Source organism: Electrophorus electricus, chromosome 5 (genome assembly GCF_013358815.1).
Source record: "Electrophorus electricus isolate fEleEle1 chromosome 5, fEleEle1.pri, whole genome shotgun sequence".
NCBI lineage: Eukaryota > Metazoa > Chordata > Actinopteri > Gymnotiformes > Gymnotidae > Electrophorus > Electrophorus electricus.
This window is the reverse complement of record NC_049539.1, coordinates 16,794,456-16,812,695: the sequence shown is the minus strand read 5'-3', so window position 1 is coordinate 16,812,695 and position 18,240 is coordinate 16,794,456. Positions and strand designations below refer to the sequence as shown.

The 18,240-nt window shown below is 36.7% G+C and overlaps 3 protein-coding genes across 7 annotated transcripts; 2 read left to right on the top strand and 1 right to left on the bottom strand.

Moving 5' to 3' along the window:
- The first annotated feature begins 6,403 nt into the window (after positions 1-6,403).
- On the top strand, positions 6,404-9,933 carry LOC113576919 (transmembrane emp24 domain-containing protein 2-like). 2 transcript variants are annotated; one of them, XM_027009281.2, is made up of 5 exons: positions 6,404-6,725; positions 7,401-7,593; positions 7,956-7,976; positions 8,621-8,728; positions 8,933-9,933. In XM_027009281.2, exons 1-5 carry the CDS (start codon positions 6,546-6,548, stop codon positions 9,055-9,057), a joined length of 627 nt encoding a protein of 208 aa, XP_026865082.1. In that variant the 5' UTR covers positions 6,404-6,545; the 3' UTR covers positions 9,058-9,933. The 2 variants fall into 2 exon arrangements, with proteins under 2 accessions (XP_026865082.1, XP_026865083.1); XM_027009282.2 differs by lacking the exon at positions 7,956-7,976 and having other exon boundaries at positions 6,406-6,725.
- A 603-nt stretch (positions 9,934-10,536) lies between these two features.
- eif2b1 (eukaryotic translation initiation factor 2B, subunit 1 alpha) lies at positions 10,537-14,454 on the bottom strand. Of its 2 annotated transcripts, none has more exons than XM_027009279.2 (10): positions 14,365-14,454; positions 14,092-14,120; positions 13,706-13,807; positions 13,307-13,443; positions 12,954-13,070; positions 12,463-12,575; positions 12,017-12,085; positions 11,675-11,750; positions 11,454-11,579; positions 10,537-11,028 (listed from the first exon to the last, which is right to left on the bottom strand). In XM_027009279.2, the coding sequence occupies exons 2-10, from the start codon at positions 14,102-14,104 to the stop codon at positions 10,873-10,875; spliced, it is 909 nt and encodes a 302-aa protein (XP_026865080.2). In that variant the 5' UTR covers positions 14,105-14,120; positions 14,365-14,454; the 3' UTR covers positions 10,537-10,872. The 2 variants fall into 2 exon arrangements, with proteins under 2 accessions (XP_026865080.2, XP_026865081.2); XM_027009280.2 differs by having other exon boundaries at positions 14,092-14,285; positions 14,365-14,449.
- gtf2h3 (general transcription factor IIH, polypeptide 3) lies at positions 14,420-18,085 on the top strand. Of its 3 annotated transcripts, none has more exons than XM_027009277.2 (13): positions 14,420-14,513; positions 14,814-14,893; positions 15,100-15,206; positions 15,381-15,526; positions 15,798-15,860; positions 15,965-15,994; positions 16,304-16,332; positions 16,420-16,494; positions 16,585-16,638; positions 16,869-16,937; positions 17,147-17,282; positions 17,593-17,629; positions 17,770-18,085. In XM_027009277.2, exons 1-13 carry the CDS (start codon positions 14,504-14,506, stop codon positions 17,837-17,839), a joined length of 906 nt encoding a protein of 301 aa, XP_026865078.2. In that variant the 5' UTR covers positions 14,420-14,503; the 3' UTR covers positions 17,840-18,085. The 3 variants fall into 3 exon arrangements, with proteins under 3 accessions (XP_026865078.2, XP_026865077.2, XP_026865079.2); XM_027009276.2 differs by having other exon boundaries at positions 15,333-15,526; XM_027009278.2 differs by lacking the exon at positions 16,585-16,638 and having other exon boundaries at positions 15,333-15,526.
- Positions 18,086-18,240: the final 155 nt, after the last annotated feature.

Below are 18,240 nucleotides of genomic sequence, written 5' to 3'. Positions count from 1 at the left end.
CTTGTGATTACCTTTCTTACCTACTTACTGTCCATGTGAAGTGACTGGACATTTTTTGCATGTAGTTGTTGCTACACATGGCAATTACACACCTGAAAAAATTGGTTGCCACACTGTAAGAAAAATACCCTGTCTTAGGCTTCTGTGGTATTCTGTTAAGTTCAATAAAATTGCAGGGTTTTTTTTTTCAGCCATAAAACATTGTCAGAGATCATGATGCAGATAGGCTCCAGTTAGTATTATACTAACAAGATCATACAAACATGACACACTATCTTCATTTTGTTCTTAATTGTTTTATGTGTTTCAGTAAACTGTTCCCATAACTGGAAGAGGTCATTCACAAACTATATAGTCTTATCTTAACAGTTAAGACTTGGCTAACTCTGAGTAGCATCATTTATCATCCTTCCAGAGAACTGGCCCAGCAGCATTATAACACGTCTAAACCTTTCCATTAGTCAGCTCTAGATTTTAAACATCAATTTGTTTACATGAGTGATTCATTTATGCTAAACAGCCTATTTTGCAAAAGTGATCAGAACATGTTTGCTAGAAGTAATATTAATAATAAGGCATCCTGCAACACAATAATTTAAAAACTGATGATGGTCGTAAAAAAAAAAAAAAGTTGTTTTATTGATTTACATTTACATTTACAGCATTTGGCAGATTTGGTTAGTGTGAATAATGCAATATGCACAGCTTGACTGACTTTTGATATGAATGTAGCTTTTAATTGTTAATTTCTACATAGTGCCACATTAAAAGAAACTGTGTATCCTGATCATATATGTCAGCATATGTCAGTGGCACCCTGGGTGAACAGAAACAGCCTTTGTTTGTTGGCTGTTTTTTAGTCTTAGTACTGGTGTGTTCTTGATTTAGTCAGCTCTCAACTACTCGTAAAAGTGTACTTGACTAGAGAAGCATAAGTAACAGGCCAGCAGATGTAATGTGAGAACACTTTGAACTGACTAATGAGTCAAAAATTCCTTAGAGCAGAATTTTAAGAGGTCCCGTATTAACGTTTCCAGACCCCAAATAAATTATTTATGTACATTCAAATAAACAAATCAGTGCAATAAAGAAATAATCACTCCATTCTCATAGGTACCAGGGTGATTATTTCATGTCCTCTGTTCTTATGCGAAGTGGCAGTCATACTATGGACACATACTATTTGTACACTGCTGATCGTTTTTTAAATCACCATTAAGTGAAAATGATGTATCCTGCATGTGGTCAGGGGCTTTCTTAATTGTTAATTGGAATGTTAGACAGGTTCCAGCTCAAGCAGTAACTACAATGATATGTACTGAGACAAGATATGGCTTTACATGAGCTTGTTGGTATGTGTAGTTTAAAAAAAAAGTTTTCATAATTTTCTTTAATTTTTAAAGAAGAAAATGCTTTGGAGTGATCATGTTGCTGTTGAAGAATGGATTGGATGTTAGCGTGTTCAGATCAAATTACTTTATTGGTTACAGTAGTCAGTCATACCTGTGAATGAAAATGGATTAAGGGTGCACTGTTCAGGCACTGACAGCCAACTGACAGAATAAATCTTAATTATACAACACCAACTATGTAAAGAAACTGGGTTCAAATTTCATGTAGGTGTGTTCTGTATAATAAAAGAGAAGTGAATGTGCGAATTTAATTTTATTTTTAAGAAAGGAAATGTTTTAGTGTGATATTTTACCTTGGGTATCATTAACCACTTATATTGTAGCAGCATGTTCATTGAAGGGCCTTAAAAGAAGTTTGAAAATTGAAGTTTGAGCCTGCTCCAGGACAGTATTAATACATGGAAGGTATTCTGTCATTCTGCATGTAGACATACATATACATCGTACATATCTGTATACATATTGAAGGTATTCTGTCATTAAATACAGATAAATGACAAGTGCATTTTACTCAACTTTCCATTGCTGCACACATTTACCCATGATAGGCACAGATGTGTGTGGTTATCTTTAATTCTCTGTAGATCAGACATATGGATTATGTATATATGGAGCTCTTATCATTTATTATCACTTGTGTTGTCCTGCCCAAGGTGTTTACATTAGGCTAATTGTAGGAGATGTTTGTGCAAGACCTTGGCCTGCTAATGGTTACAAGTAAAAATTTGCCATGTTTATTTTAGACCTCATTAGAAACATTTGTTAGAAACCTTGTTTGCATATGGATATTTCATAGTAGATACCTTTAGTTAGGATTTCTTTTTTGAATGATTATGCTGACGTCTAACAGATGCTGCCAATTACCTAGCTAGCTTGTTTCCATGCTAACGCAGGTTTCTAAAGTGTGGAGCAAAGCTTTTTTTTGTAGCAAATTTGTAAGGCCAGAAAGAAAGAAAAAAGGTAGTGTAGTTACCTCATAACTGGAGTGTTCCTATTAGGAGTCCCTTACCAAAACATTTTTTTAATTGCAAAATGGCAAAATTTGTATTATTCTTAGGTAATGACTCATTGTCAGCTTCAGTGTTTGGTCTTTTTTCTATGACACATGATCTACATAATGACAGAAGATGAAGATAAAGATAAAGTTTGCAAAAAAAGTGGCTTAGCATCAAGCCTGCTTAGCATCAAGCCTGCTCAGCATCAAGCCAGCATCAAATGTTAAGATCAAATATACTGATCAAGTACAGGGCTTCAAGCAGAACATTTCTGAAATGAAGGTTGTACCCGTTAACCTAATTGCTAACCCAGTTGCACTGCCCATGTAAAAATGACTACTTTTCATCACAATAATTTTAATGTTTTAATTAATGTCTGTGTGGAGCTCTCTGTTTAGACTAGGTTTTTGTCCAAATCACAGTTTCAAATGGGAAGGTAGAAGGTAGAGCTCAGGAGGATATACTCAGATGTTGCACAGATGGATTGAACATACTCATTCAGCTTTAGCAATAAGTTATTTCATGTATTTTTCATGTAACATTAACTATACAGGTTGGAATGGAATGGTACATTATTTGATCATCAAGGACACTAGCGCACACATGGCCACATGTCTGCTGTCTGTTCTGGACAAGTTGAGAGTTAATCCCAGCATTGACTGAGTTTGGCCTTAATGTGCTTTTGCCTGGAATAGGGTCGGACTGACAGAGCAAATCCAAGAAGCACTCATAAAATACTGCATGTTTCATCACTCCACCCAAATCCTGCTGATGGAACACAATTTATTGTGTGCCCTGTTTTAATGAATGTAATTTAACACATGAAAGACAGAATATCTGGATTATGAAATTAATTAGGAGGGTTAGAGGAAAGGTAATACAAATATCAGACAGCAAGTTAACATACGTTATTTTTCAGAAAAATATCAAGTTAATCACTTTAGCATACTGTGATGTCTTGATGAAATAATTTTAAATGGACCTCTCACAGCTATTTTTATTGTCATAATAAATATAATCCAATCAAGTTGAGGAAGAGACTAATGCACAGATCAATGACCATAACTGCTTAAAAGCTACAGGCTGCAAATTATTCATGAAGTACCAAAGTTTAAAACCAAGGTACATCAACAGCACTTTATCAGCACTTTGTTTTGTGTTCCATGAAAACTATAACTCTTATTATGAGGAAATATAACAAAGAGAAAATAGATTTAATTGGATTTTTTTAAGTGAATAGTTGCATCAGTATTCTGCCTTTGATGGACTCTGAAGATAGAACATTATTGGCTATTATCAGCATTTACTCTGTTTTATCCACTTGGGATAAACTTAGTGACAGTATTAATAGAGTATTAATATGGTGTTATGTATTTATTAATATGGCGTTATGTATTTTTTTATGTAACTGTATTTTTTATGTTAAGAATATTTTATGTAAATACAAAGGCAAAGTATATGTTAAAATGTTTTACCTGTGTTTTAGGTTAGATACCACATTCAAAACAGTAGTAACAGAATCTGTTAACTAGCCTATATTTAAAAAGATATATAAATAAAAATTTAAAAGTTGAGAGATGCTAAAAGTGGAATATCACTTTTTAATCTGCATTTTAATCTGCATATATGTTGAGACGTATGGTTGTAGCAGATATGTAGCAGACATGTGAAATGCAAACTGATCCAACACAAGTGATGTATTATTTACATTATTATTTAAATAATACTATTTAAACAATTATATAAATTATGGATTTAAATATGCATTACAGTGCCAAAACATATCCTCCTGACTACCAGCAGTTCAATTTTGTCCTCTCTAGAGTACATATTTAGACTTAAATATCTCCCACACCAAACATACTACTGAGCTAACTCCTTTTGTTCTTTAAAGAGGACATTTAGAACTTTTAAATTATACCAATGTTATGGGGGTGGGCTTTTGGTACACAAACTTCCTCTTCATAGAAAATGGCGTCCATCAGCACAAAATGCTTTAATGGAAAGAAGAAAAGTAAGTGCTTATTAATTATCATTGTGCAAATTTTGGCTTGAAATGTTGTTGTCATGTTTTATATGAATCTCCTAAGAACACTTTAAACCATGTTCTAAAGTAATATAACAATGTATTACGATGATAGGCGAGTGTTTAAAAAATGTCCTCCACAGTGGACATTTGTACTTATTACCTACATTTTGTTCTCCGTATTTTCAACTGAGAATGAAGGGATTGTCAATGACCTTGATATTTCAGATGATGACAAAAACAAAGACCTCTTGTGGAAAGTCAGGACCTTTCTGGACAAAGTGAGGCAAGGATGTCTAAATAAGGTTAGAACAGGAAAATTGTCCATTGATGAGCAAATGATTCCATTTACTGATCGCTGCCCAATTCACCAGTATGTACCGGACAAACCATACCCGACTGGATTGAAGGTGTTTGTCTTGGCCACAGCAAGTGGTATGGTCTTAGATTTTGTGGTGTACCAAGGTAAGACCACCTTTAGAGTCACAGAGGGATTGGGCATTGAAGAACAAGCTGTCCTTCATTTGGCAGAGACTGTTCCCAGAGGAACCCAATTGTTTTTTGACAGGTTCTTTACAACTGTCAATCTCCTGGACACCATGATGGAGAAAGGCTTGGGAGGTACAGGAACTCTCATGAAGAACAGAATCCAAAGGAGTGCAACATTATAGGGGATCAGACCATCAAAAAGAAAAGAAGAGGGACATCTGAGATGGTGGTCAGGCGAGATCCTGAACTTGCTGTCATCAAGTGGTTTGACAATAAACCAGTGGTCATGGCATCCTCTGCCTATGGCATTGAGCCACAGGACACATGCAATAGATGGTCTAAGAAAGAGAAAAGGTGTGTCGAGGTGTCAAGACCAGTGGCAATTGCTGAGTACAACAAAAACATGGGTGGTGTGGACATGGCCAACAGGATGCTAAGTTTCTATAGGATGGCCACTCGGAAATGGACAGTACATACAGTTTTCCACTTTTTTGATTTGGGATTCACCAATGCATGGCTTCAGTATAAGACTGACTGTTACGTTCTGTGAAAGAAACCACTGAAGTTCCTTGAATTCAAATTGCTCCTTGGTGAGCAGATGATTACTCAGGTCCAAGTAGGAATTTCCAGTGAGAGTGAAGATGACTACACTCACCAACATCAAAAGTGGAAACCTCAGCCAAATGCAGCTCTGAGACACTATGGGGCCATCCATGTCCCAAAGATGGTGGATGAAACACATGCATCAAGGTACTGCAGGTCTGGTTGCAACAGCAAAATGTATGTGATGTGTACAAAGTGCAAGATCTTCCTCTGCGTTTCAAAGAAAGGGAATTGCTTTTGAAATATCATATTCCATGTCATAAATGTAACTCCATAACATCAAAATACAAACACTAGACATACACTAGAAAAGAGTTACATATAGATTATCTTAGCTGTTGGTAGTTTTCATCATAAATCTTATGACAACTTGGTATTTTCTTTGGGATTGATTTACTGTGATTATGATTCAGTTTCATAGGTAGTATATTCAGATGTCCACTGTAGTAGACACATTATATATTTAAAATAAAATAAAAACATTAAAAAAAACCCAAAAATGCTCATTGCCTTCTAAACAATTGGGGAAGTTTAAAAAATGAATTGGGAAATGAAAATGAAAAAAATATATTTATATATAAGGTTATCATGATAATGTGCTATTTTGAGAGCATGAAAAATACACTCAGCTCTGTACTGTTGTCCACTATGATGTCCCAACAGTGTTCATCATGTTTGGTAGTACTACACTTTTGAAAATTATGGTTACATTCTGATAACAGGAATTAGCGTCAGGTACAGATGACCGGGTCTGATTTGTTTTACACAATCTGAATGATTTCTGATGGTTTCTCGTCCGGTAAATAATCTCAGTCCGGTGTGTTATGTCCCTCAGCGGCTCTCGTGTTTTACTTTTACGTGGCAGTAACGAAGCCGCCCGTTCCAGTTCAGTCCTGGCAGTGACTCCTCCTCTGCAAGTCCGGGGCTTGGCGAGTGATAGGCTTCTATCGAGTGGAGTAAAGCGGATCTCTTTTTAAGTTGTTGCTGTTCATGTAGATGTGTTAGCTCTCAGTTTTCGTCATGTTTACCTTTTCAGAACTTATGGTCCTTTTGGCAGCGTTGTGTGCCACTGCGTCTGGCTATTTTGTCAGCGTGGATGCCCATGCTGAAGAGTGCTTTTATGAGCGAGTCAACTCGGGCACCAAGATGGGCCTCATGTTTGAGGTTGCAGAGGGTGGCTTCTTGGACATTGATGTGGAGGTAGCTAGCTAGCTAGCTTAATTAGTTAGCTAGTAAACTACGTTAAGGTCTAATAGATGTGGCACTATGTTCGGTTACTGCGAAGCAAACGAGTATTCGATTATTTATTTGGTCGGCAGGTACCCAGCGCATAGCGAGGTAGTCAGCTAACCTAGCTAGGTTAATGTCTCGATACACAACCTAGCTAGCTACCTTATTGGCTGTTTGCCTTTCTAGCTAGCTAACACAGGATGACAGTTTTTAAACATATAAGTAAACATTTGCAAATTGTAAAAGTTATTAAACAACTTTAGATGAGAATATAGTGATTGTTAGGGCGATCTTGCTACATATCTCTAGCTAACCCGCTGCATTTCTTAGCTGACGTAACTAGCTAGCTAAGCTAACCTAGCTGGTTATTTGAATTAAACAGCTGTGTCAGGATCAGCCTACGTTAGTCAGTTAATACGACAAACTCGCCCCAGTACTCGTGTTTATACAATTGTTTTTTTTCAAATTGTATATGATTATTCCATAAACCGATTGCTTCGAAGATCTTTCCATAATTCTTAAACTTCGAAGATCTTTCCATAATTCTTAAATTAATAAATATAATGTATATGTATGGTAAATTTTATTAGGGACTTTAACTGCTAACGAGCATGTGTCAGCTTAGCCTGTGTTGTTGTATGCAAGATCACAGGTCCAGATGGGAAACAAATCTATAAGGGAGACAGAGAGTCCAGTGGGAAGTATTCAGTGGCAGCACATATGGATGGCACTTACAAGTTCTGCTTCAGCAACAAGATGTCTACTATGACTCCGAAAATTGTCATGTTTACCATTGACATCGGAGAGGCACCTAAGGGTGACGGCATGGAGACAGAGGGTATGCACTTGCGTACTATCTAATGTGATGTTTTCTTCACTATAACATTCTATACTTTTATCAGATGTTTGTGTTTATTACTTGTATTATTTGTTCTGTCAATTACAATTCCTCTTTTCTATTTAGATGTTTTGTGTGGAATGTCTTTTAAGAAAGCTCACAAGAAACTTATTTTCCTACATTCTGACCATGCAGACCAAGTAGATTAATGCATGATTTCAAACTTTTACACTTTAACCTGTGTCCGTATTGTTGGACGTCGCATCCAGCTGCCTCTGTTGTCATTTTTCCTTATTTCCATCCTCTCATTCCTTTCATTTCATCTTTCTTCCTCTCTTTCCTGCTTTCTTCCTTCCCCTCAGTTGGTGGTGGCACCTGGGATGGTAGGTTAATTAGGCTGCATGAAAAGCTCACATGGCTTTGTAACCGTGCAGTAGTCTTCTGTTGCTCTGTTTACACAAAACATTAGACAGAGTAATACATGTCACAGTTGCACAGTGTGGGCTTGGTTGTGTCACATATGTTTAAAGCTAACATGAATGAAAAAATGGATTGCTTTAAGAGTAAAAAACAGCTGCAGCTTTTTTCCTTGAATGTAAGAGCCGTTTTAAAGTTAATTAAAAAAAATGCAAAAATGCATGCAACATAATAGAAATTCATATATCTATACTTCACATGCAAAACTAGAAGTTAGTTTGGCTCTTGTCATAAGTGTGACAAGTGTGTGTGTTTTTCCCTTCACACCTGTTCACCTGTTTGTTTTAAAACATGTTCTTTCAATATTTATTGGACATGTGCATTTGCACTCTAGTTTTGGACTAATTGGTAAATTCTGAATTTGTTTTGAATTTTCCCCTCAGTTATGGCCAAACTGAAGGGATTATGGGAACCCCTTTTCATTTAATACCTTGTTCTGAAGGCAAAGAAAAATTGAGGCCTAATCCAGTCTGTCTGAATCTCGTTTCCACAATGTGCATGTTCCTGTTGCATTAAGCAGATACTTATTAGGTCAACCTATCCATTACAGCCCATCAAAACAAACTGGAGGAGATGATCAATGAGCTGGCCGTTGCCATGACTGCAGTCAAACATGAGCAGGAGTACATGGAGGTCCGTGAGAGGATACACAGAGCGAGTAAGTCCCTGCTGCAGACACCTCATCAAAATGATGATGCAAACCAACAGTAACAATTCCTTGTAGTGAGATGTAGAAATCGCGTGTTACATCTGATTTTCTCATGTTGAGGCTGTCGCAATCTGTCACTCATTTTAATCTAGCATGTGGTTCACAAAGGGATGCGAGTTGACATTTCATTTCATCCGTTTTGTCTCCTTGCAGTTAACGACAACACAAACAGTCGAGTAGTGCTCTGGTCTTTCTTTGAGGCCTTGGTGCTGGTGGCCATGACCCTGGGACAGATTTACTACCTGAAGAGGTTTTTTGAAGTGCGGAGAGTGGTTTAAAGTTGTGATTTGTACTGTTTTGTATTCCAATGTCATTTTATTTTGGACTTGTTTGGAGAATAAACAAGTAAACTGTTGAAAATGGGAAGATCACCACCTCCTAGTCTATGCCTCTGAGGCTAGAAATTGCCACACCTGTCAAGTCTGAGGGCACTCTACTTTTCCTTTGATGGTCCAGTGTTTAATATGTACTATTTTGTATTTGCTTAAAGGTGCATTAATTTAAGATTTTCCAATGCAATACAATGATATAAGTTTAAAACTTTGTGTCAGTTTAGGAGGTTTATTCACAGTTCACTGACTTATTGTCTGACTAGCATTTTGAACAATATTGACATGTTCTCGGCTCTTTCCATTTTGATAAAACATGGGAAAGGTCTGCTGAAAGAGTCCTGTAGGACACTCAGTTAGTGACTTTACAAGGTTCCTCAAAGTAATTTAAAAAACATAGGAAAATCTAAATTAGTGTACCATTATTACAGTTTACATTCTGAAGACTACATTATCATTACTTAGGATGGATTTACCAGGTCCCACCAAATAACTGAGTACTTTCAGAAACTATATTCCTTTGCTGGGTTCTAGCACAGATAGGCAAATGAGATACATTCCTTGGTTCCTGCAATGAGTACCCTGCATAAGCTCTCTTGCTATGCAATTCACATGTTACATGTGCACAAAGGTAACAAGTGGCTTACAAACAGAACTGGCAGTTGATAAGTCACCAGTTAGTTTCATTGTAAAATGGTGGTGGTGGTGGTAGTTTCGGCTTTTATATTGTTTTGTATGTCTTCTCGATGGCTTCTGTACCAAGCATCTACAGATCTGGCTTTGGCGTATTGGGTCTGTCAAATACAGAGCTGTGCAGTACCAACATTGCTTCTGTTTTTGCTGCCTCTGGTTATTACCACTTTGCTGCTCTCCTCCCCATCCATTTCAAAAAGCTGAGTTCAACATAATGCTGTTCAGGTAGGTCTCTGTACATTTCTGTTACAAAAAAAAAGATATTTTTGGATTCCTGAAATAGAATAATTGCATATCTTTGTAAACATCCAGTCAACCACAATTTTTGGTTGAAACTGATTTGAAACATGTTGGGTATTTTGATGCAGTCCCTCTGCAAATATTTTGGTCTAGAATTTGATTGATGAAAATAAACTATTCAAGTTTATTCAAGCATGGATTTCAGCAGGCCTCTCTATTGGCACTTCTGATATCAAAATTCTTTGAGTTTAAGATCTATTGAGAGAGAATATATGTATATAACATTTTACCAAAAGGTACAATTATTGTAGGAATAGAATGAATGAGCTGCAGTAGGCAGCTGCATGAACCAGGTTCATGTAATATGTATTATATACAATTTACATATACATAATACAACTTACCATTTATGTGTTAAGTGTGAAATGATGTAGTTGTTCAGCGTATGCTGTATTTCATGTTTCCAATGCAATCAAAACACATAAGAAGCAGCACTTGGGGTATAACATTTTACATGGTTGACAGTTTCCCTAATTTGATCATTTTAAATCCATGGCCAGTCAGAAATTGTAGATTACCATTAGTTTGTTTTTCACCCTTTTTGGTCAGTTAAATGACTGCTATTTGACCATAGACATTCATGCCTTTATAACAGATCAGTTGCATACATATCAGTAAAAATCATCTGAATATTTAAATCAAACTGAATGTTGAAATCAGATTATTTAATGGATATCAAGAAGACTGTAATGACCTATTGGTAAACCAAGATAACTGACATGACGCCATAAGGGTCAGGTGGGTCATTTGATTGTATGACTAAGCCAAGTATTACAAATAGAGTTTGATGAGCTCATCGCTAACAGCGGACGGCGTCAGCACCCCTAGGTCAGTAAAGAGCAGTGTGATGAGGGAGGGAGGGGTGTAGTCAATCATTGGGTGCTCGTGGTTGAGGTCCTCAGCAGTTTTCAGGGTATCTGCTTTATACTGAACAAAAATTGAATGCAAGTATAATTTTCTATATAAAAAATAGCAAGTAAAAATTATTTAAAAGTGAAAGAATCAAAATTAAATTAGATGTAGCTCTAAGTGGGTTTCGATTATGCCAGAAATGATTCCCAAAGAATGGTGAGTAGCGACTGATACTGTCAAATTCTTTAATTGCTCACGGAGCATTCAAATTCTTTAGGAAATGCTCTGCTCTTTTACTTGCTTCAGGTAGCATGCTGCATTTATATCATTTAGTAACTTCAAGGATATTCGACACATGTCTATGAAAACCAGACATCAATATACCGATATAGCCATAAGTAGTTTTGTAAATGAATAAGAAAAAGCACAGTGATTATCAAATACAGAAGTCTAATAATAAACAAAATGATCAGTGTTAAAAAGAATCTGAAAGTACTTACTTTAAATCTGTGAGGTACATCTTCCTGATTTAGAGGGTAGAGACGCACAAACTTGAAACTTTCTGCCACCACATAAAAAGGCTTGTTGTGGGCTTTGGAGCACACTGCCATCTGATAGGTACCAATCTATAAGATGAAATAAATGGTTTAATATCCAGTGACATTAGGTGCAGTAATCCAGGGGTATGTGTATGTGTTTATGGGTGTGTGTATCTGTGCACCTTGTTAAAAATGCCCCCACTTTCCACAACCCCCTCAGCACCAACAATTACCAGGTCTACCTTCTCCATGATGTACCTGAGACCATTCACAAGCATTAGTAGTCATGTTTAGTTTAACAAGGCAAATACAAACATTTTCATTTATGGCTGACAGAGATATTTGGAAAAATCCCCAATGTGGTATTAACACCTGTTCATCCAGCTGGACACAAATTAACGCTTTAAGAGTTAGTTCAACTTTGAGGAATTTGCTGTGTGTGACATACCTGCTGTAATCATTCACAGACATTATTTAACAAGGGTACTGACTGGGAAATTAGAATACAAAACCGGAAATCTTACCCAACAGCAGCATCAAGCACTACTATGACTGGAATATTGAGTCTTCGTAATTTGTCTGCCATTTGTTGCCTAAAGACACAAAAAAAGAGTCAAACATAATAGATGTTCAAATTAACATTGTGCTGAAAATTGGTTGCAGTCTGTTGGGCTATTGTATGAACTTGACCTCGATTAATCCACCAGCGGATCAATCAAAGAACATGGATCTTTGATAAATGTCTTTAAAATACTATGACAGACACTGGTTGAAAATTGTAGGATTGTGGGACTGGTTTATTTAAGAATTGCTGTAAAAATATTACCCAAGTACACATACCACATACTACCAGAATCTTCCATAAACTGTAATTCTTGGATGGATGACCCTAAATTTGTTTTGGCTTTGATGACATGGCTCACCTTTTTAATGCTGCATACTTATGAGGTTTGTGCAGATGTGAGCTTACCCAGCAGAATCCGGTTGGGATTCTGTGACATAGACAGTAAAACGTTTCTTGTCAGCTGCTGCATTTTCCAGGACCTTCAGTACAACTCTGGATGAGGAGTGAGTGAGGATTTTCTGCACAATGACAGCAAAGTTGGTGAGACAATTGAATTTAGTAAATGAACAGTAAAAACAATATCACAACGTAAACATAATACTGAATATTGAACATTGCTAAGGTCGAATATAATTAAATGTATAATGTATACATATGTAATGTATAATTAAATGTATAATGTATACTGTCATGCATATATTAGTGCTGTACAACACATCATTTGGTAATAGATGGTAATAGAACTATAATACTGGCCTCCACAATCCTAATACATCACAATCGCACTATATAGCAATATAATTGCAACTTTCAATACTGTGCAAACCTAGTATACATATATCTCAAGACATTTCTAAGTTTAAAAAAGAGCAAAGAAAATTAAAAATGGTACTTACAGCCCCATCCTTAATAAAGGTGTGGCAGAGTTTGGCCACTTTGCCTCTGGACAAGGAAATTTTCTTTAGAAAGAGTTCCCCTCTCTCCACCATCACATTCTTGCACTGCGAGAGATCCTGTGCAGAAGAAGGTAATGTTTAATATGAGCAACTTTAAAACAGAAGAAAAAGGGATTGTATTTATTTAGAACTGTATTTCACTACGTTGGGAAGAAAAGCAGAGTCTGAAGGAGCTAAGGAGAATATGGAAGTGCCTTATGAAGGCATACAAGACTCTGCACCCACTGTCTATGGCTCGAGCCTGTGCATGTGCAACATGCATCAAACTTAGTGTATTCATGCGTCCACCTAACCGAATGCTCCAGTGAGGTGAGGCTGATGAAACGTAGGAAGAGTTCCCCTCCAGAGGACACCGCCACAGAGGAATCTGTCTCCTCTAGCCTCTCTATGGCATGGGTCAGGTTCTCTCTCAGTCCCTGGAGAGTCTCACCTGGAGAAGACACAAACAATTAAGATCCAATGGGCTGAATAATGTAACGTTATAGAGTAACTTTCTGATAAAAGGTGGTCTTGGCCAGGTCAACATTTTTTAAATCATAATTAATCCCCAAAGAGTCATCAAATGCATTCTGTGTGTGTGTGTGTGTGTGTGTGTGTGTGTGTGTGTGTGTGTGTGTGTTGGGGGAATTTCCTTGAACTGACCAAATAGTAGCCTTACCCCTGAGCTCTAATAAAGAACAGTGAAATCTTACTCTGATCTCTCTTCAAGAACTCCAGGAGTGAACGTATAGCTGCCACTGCAGAGGCCATGTCAGGATCCTGACTCATCTGCCTCCTGAAATACTCCACCAACTCTGGGGTGCGTTGAAATGACATGAAGAGTTTAGCATCAATTATTATGTTTGCATTAAGTTTAGTCACTTTTTAAGTGATCCCATCAGCTAGTTTATCAGTTTCAAGCCATTTTATTCAAATGTCATTGATAAAATGCTAGAAATTAGAAGGAGATAGGACTGCTATCATCATCATATGATATGGCTGGGGAAGGATTTGGTGCCTTGGTTCTAGCTAAGCAAAAGAAACCCCAATATGACAACCAATAGATACAAAATCCAAATAGATTTGTGCCATAGCCTACCTCCTTCATCCATACTGCAAAATTATCGTCTTGAGTGACGTCACGTAGAGTATGTGGTGAAAAAGTAGAGTTATTCCAATCAACCTTTCAGTCTGTCCAAAACTCCTAAATGATCGTTCTATGACTTATATTTCGCCAGCACGTTGTTTCTGATGTAATGAAGGATGCTAATCGCGCTGAGAGCAACTGGTAAACTATAACAGACAGAAATCGCAATATGATAAAATGTACAGTGCTTATTCCTGACACCATTGAGTTATTTTAAATGCCCACCTTTTCACGAACAGACTTTTTATCGTGCTTTTTGAATCAGTCTTGAGAGCTGTCCAGGATGAACCATGTAGTCGCTTAGTGATTGCGTCATATATGACAACAATCCCTTGATTTGTTCGAGCGGAGGAATTGGTCAGCAATGGCATCAGGTAGCTAACCTAGCTAGGTTGTCTATGACAATACTTTTGTGCAAATATATGAGTCGTGTTTCAATTTTGTAAATGCTATTTGAAATATTTTCTCTATGGTGTTCCGGTATTACTTGAAAAAACGAATTGGATCTCGCCCTATCTCAGCCTACTAGCTAGTTACATAGCTAGCTTAGCATAACTGGATAACGTTAAACTAGCTAATTAAAATGTGACTGTAGCTAGTTAGCTGGCTTTGGTAGGGTTCTAGCTGGTAATCGCTATTAACACTAAACTAACATTCCATCTTTTGGTTCACAGAAGACGAAATAAGTCTTCTAGTCATTGTAGTAGATGTAAATCCAATCTGGTGGGGTCAGCAAGGGCAGCGACAACCCGAGGTATGTTAATTGTGTTTGTTTTTTCGGGGGGGCGGCGGCAAGCTAGATGTTTTTGCTTGCAGTAAGATATCAACTGATTTTTGAAAATTATAACTTTGCAGTTAAATTGAGAAATTGCCTTAGACCACACCATTTGCGAATAAGAATAATCATGCTGGCAGCTAATAGTTCTGTAATACAGAACTATTACCTTCTGTCCCTCTCAGTTCACCCTCTCAAAATGTCTGGACGCTGTGATGGTCATGGCAAACTCTCACTTGGTTATGACCAGAACCAACAAGCTGGCCATCATTGCTAGCCACTGTCAGGAGAGGTAATTGACCTGATCTGGACTTCATTACCTCAAAGTTGAAACTAATCTTTGAACATTAAGCTGTCGTTACTACTGACAAGTCTTCATAATTTGGTCATTCATTTTTTTCTCTCACTTTTTTGACAGTCGGGGTCAGACTGATTGCCCTTCTTTCTCTCTATTTTCCCATTTAAGTCACTTCCTGTACCCAAGCAAGCATTGGAAAACAGGGGACACTGCTGGAGATGAACCATCATTGGGCAGTAGTGATGGCAAATATGAGCTCCTGTCTGTAGCAAATGACCTCATTGCGGAGGAGATCAAGAATCTCATGGCCCGAAGTAAGTTACTCAACCTAACTGCCTTTGCTACTGTTGGATTTTCACAGACTTCTAGAGGGTCCTTTCAATTTAAAATATTTAATTCACTTAGCAACAGTGTTTATGAAGTGCAGTATCAATGTTATCAGCCCCTTTTCACACTTATTAAATACACCTCTGTCAATGCTTTAGAAACTAAAAAGTCTTTTACTGCCATTTAAAGCTCAAATGTATAGCTGACTTCAAATTTTGCAATGGCTCTTATTTCTGTAATTGTTTTTCCTTATTAAAGCACAGGTGAAAGGTCACCAGACAGATACCTTATTGGCTGGATCCCTTGCCAAATCTCTGTGCTGTATCCTTAAAAAATGTTTAGGTTTGCACAATGTATTCTTTTACTTGATTAACGTGTTTGTGTCATCTGGTTCAGATTAATGACCTTTAATGAGTGACTCTTAGACATTCATCGAGTCTCTAAGGACCTGGAAGGTAAGGATGTTTGTCCTGGATGTAAAAATATAACAATGTAATATTTACACTGTATAGTTTATGAATCTTATGAAAGAATTTTATGTAGGGATATGTTGTTTATTAAGGGTAAATTTTTCAAAGTGGTGATGGTAAAAAAAAAAAGTAAACTGCACTGTATACTAATAAATTAATAGGTCACCTTCATTAATTATTATGGTCAGTTATCATTTGCAATTTGTTCAAGACATGCTTCTGCAATAACATTTCTATCTTTCTAAGCAAATTGAACAACTAGGAAGAATTGTTTCTCTTTTTTTTTGCTTTTAGCTGGGCAAGACATGAAGTCGAGAATATTGGTAAGCAACTGGTTTAATTTTGCTCCTGCAGATGTATGACTACCAATTAATCCAAATATCACTTACTTAATATGCTGTACTTTGCAGGTGATAAAAGCTGCCGAAGATTGTGCTCTGCAGTACATGAACTTCATGAACGTGATTTTTGCTGCACAAAAACAGGTATTAATGAGAATTGTTTTGATGTTTATAGTAGATAGGAGAGAATATTTTGAAAGTCATGACTTTGACCCCTTTCCACACTCTCACTAGAATGTCCTGATCGATGCATGTGTGCTAGACTCTGATTCAGGCCTTTTGCAGCAGGTATGCTTGCACAGGAATTTTCTTATCATGTTTCTAACTTGAAATCACTAATCAAGCAAGATTAGGTTAGATCAGACCTTTTCCATTACTAGGTACAGATTATGCCCAGTCTTGTTCTAGTTTACACAAAGATAGTTGCCTACAAAAACTTTTTTAGTCTGTAATTAGGATTTTAATGTTTATTAATATATAATTTTGATAACGAAGATGAATACCTTCCATTTCCACAGGCGTGTGATATAACTGGGGGCTTGTACCTGAAGATTCCACAGAAGATTGCTCTAGCACAGTATTTACTGGTGAGATGATCATACATAATTTGTGTGGACAGCAGAATTTTCCAACCTCATGTCATGTCTTTACTTAAGTTTTGTTATTCTAGCAAGTCGTTGTGTTTATGCTGAATCCAGCTTAGTTATCTGATGACCTAAGTGTTTATCTACTCTGCCTGTCATATGTCAGTTTAGCAAGTCGGTGACTGTGGCTTGTTGGTCATGTGTTTTGGCAGTGGGTGTTCCTGCCAGATGCGGACCAGCGCTCACAGTTAGTACTTCCTCCACCAGTACACGTAGACTACAGAGCAGCCTGCTTTTGTCATCGCAACCTCATTGAGATTGGCTACGTCTGCTCGGTGTGCCTGTCGAGTAGGTCTCAGGCTGTTTTCTTATTTATGTAATTGTTAAAACTTCCAGACCTTATTGTTGTCTATTTAATAGTATAAAAGGACAAACATTTAAAAATAATATATCTGAACAAGATTCAGTTTAAATTTCGTTTAAAACAGCCGTTCACTTGCACTTTGTTTTCCTTCATTAGTTCATTAGTCCTTCATTATACTGTGGCTGCCATTTCTAAGTCTCCATTTGAAGCTTTAATTTAGGATGACGGTGTAAAATAATACTTAATGTCGTCCTGTGGATTTATTTTCTTGTCATTTCTCTTGTCATTATACAGTATTTTGCAACTTTAGTCCTATCTGCACAACATGCGAGTGAGTACTTAAAACAGTACAATATAAAGTTGTTTTTCTTTAATATTTTACTGTGAAATATTGACTGTGGTTTTCTTTGAGGTGGGTGGTTGACTTGCCAAATCTTTTGATTTACATTTTAAATTTTTTTTTCTTTGTAGGACTGCCTTTAAGATTCCATTGCCACAGATGATAAAACCAAAGAAGAAGAAACTTAAAGCTGCAAACTAACCTAACTTAATACTCAGTTAGTGTGGAATGCTGTTTTCCTTTTCATCCTTTGTGTGTGTGAGTGTGTGAAACTTAAAAAAACGGCATTAGAGATTTTTGTAAGTCCTAGATGAAAGCAAGTTTTAAGTATTACATTTGGACATGAAAATAATTGAAAATGTGCAAATTGTTGCTGGCTCACTCTTTTGTACTGTAAATAGGGAACAAAAGTTTTTTATTATTATTAAAGAATTATTGTAAGTTATATTTTCCTTGGTTTTCTTTTGCAATGATTTTTCTTGTAGTAAAGTCAAAATAATGGGGTTTTAGAAGAATAAAGTAGGCATGATGTGCTTTCCTGAAACAGAAAAAAGGCTGATACATAGAAAATGTAAATTTAAAAACAAATGCTTTAGGTTATG

What these genes read in the sequence shown, in the direction of transcription:
- LOC113576919 (XM_027009281.2), top strand. Translation starts at nt 6,546, where the DNA reads ATGTTTACCTTTTCAGAACTTATGGTCCTTTTGGCAGCGTTGTGTGCC. An exon ending in TGACGGCATGGAGACAGAGG is followed by an intron (nt 7,594 to 7,955) that starts GTATGCACTTGC and finishes CCTTCCCCTCAG; the next exon opens with TTGGTGGTGGCACCTGGGAT. An exon ending in TGAGAGGATACACAGAGCGA is followed by an intron (nt 8,729 to 8,932) that starts GTAAGTCCCTGC and finishes GTCTCCTTGCAG; the next exon opens with TTAACGACAACACAAACAGT.
- eif2b1 (XM_027009279.2), bottom strand. An exon ending in GTGCTTGATGCTGCTGTTGG is followed by an intron (nt 11,751 to 12,016) that starts GTAAGATTTCCG and finishes GAATGGTCTCAG; the next exon opens with GTACATCATGGAGAAGGTAG. An exon ending in ATGTACCTCACAGATTTAAA is followed by an intron (nt 11,029 to 11,453) that starts GTAAGTACTTTC and finishes ATTTTTGTTCAG; the next exon opens with TATAAAGCAGATACCCTGAA.
- gtf2h3 (XM_027009276.2), top strand. An exon ending in GCTAGCCACTGTCAGGAGAG is followed by an intron (nt 15,207 to 15,332) that starts GTAATTGACCTG and finishes CTTTTTTGACAG; the next exon opens with TCGGGGTCAGACTGATTGCC. An exon ending in CTCTAGCACAGTATTTACTG is followed by an intron (nt 16,938 to 17,146) that starts GTGAGATGATCA and finishes GTGTTTTGGCAG; the next exon opens with TGGGTGTTCCTGCCAGATGC.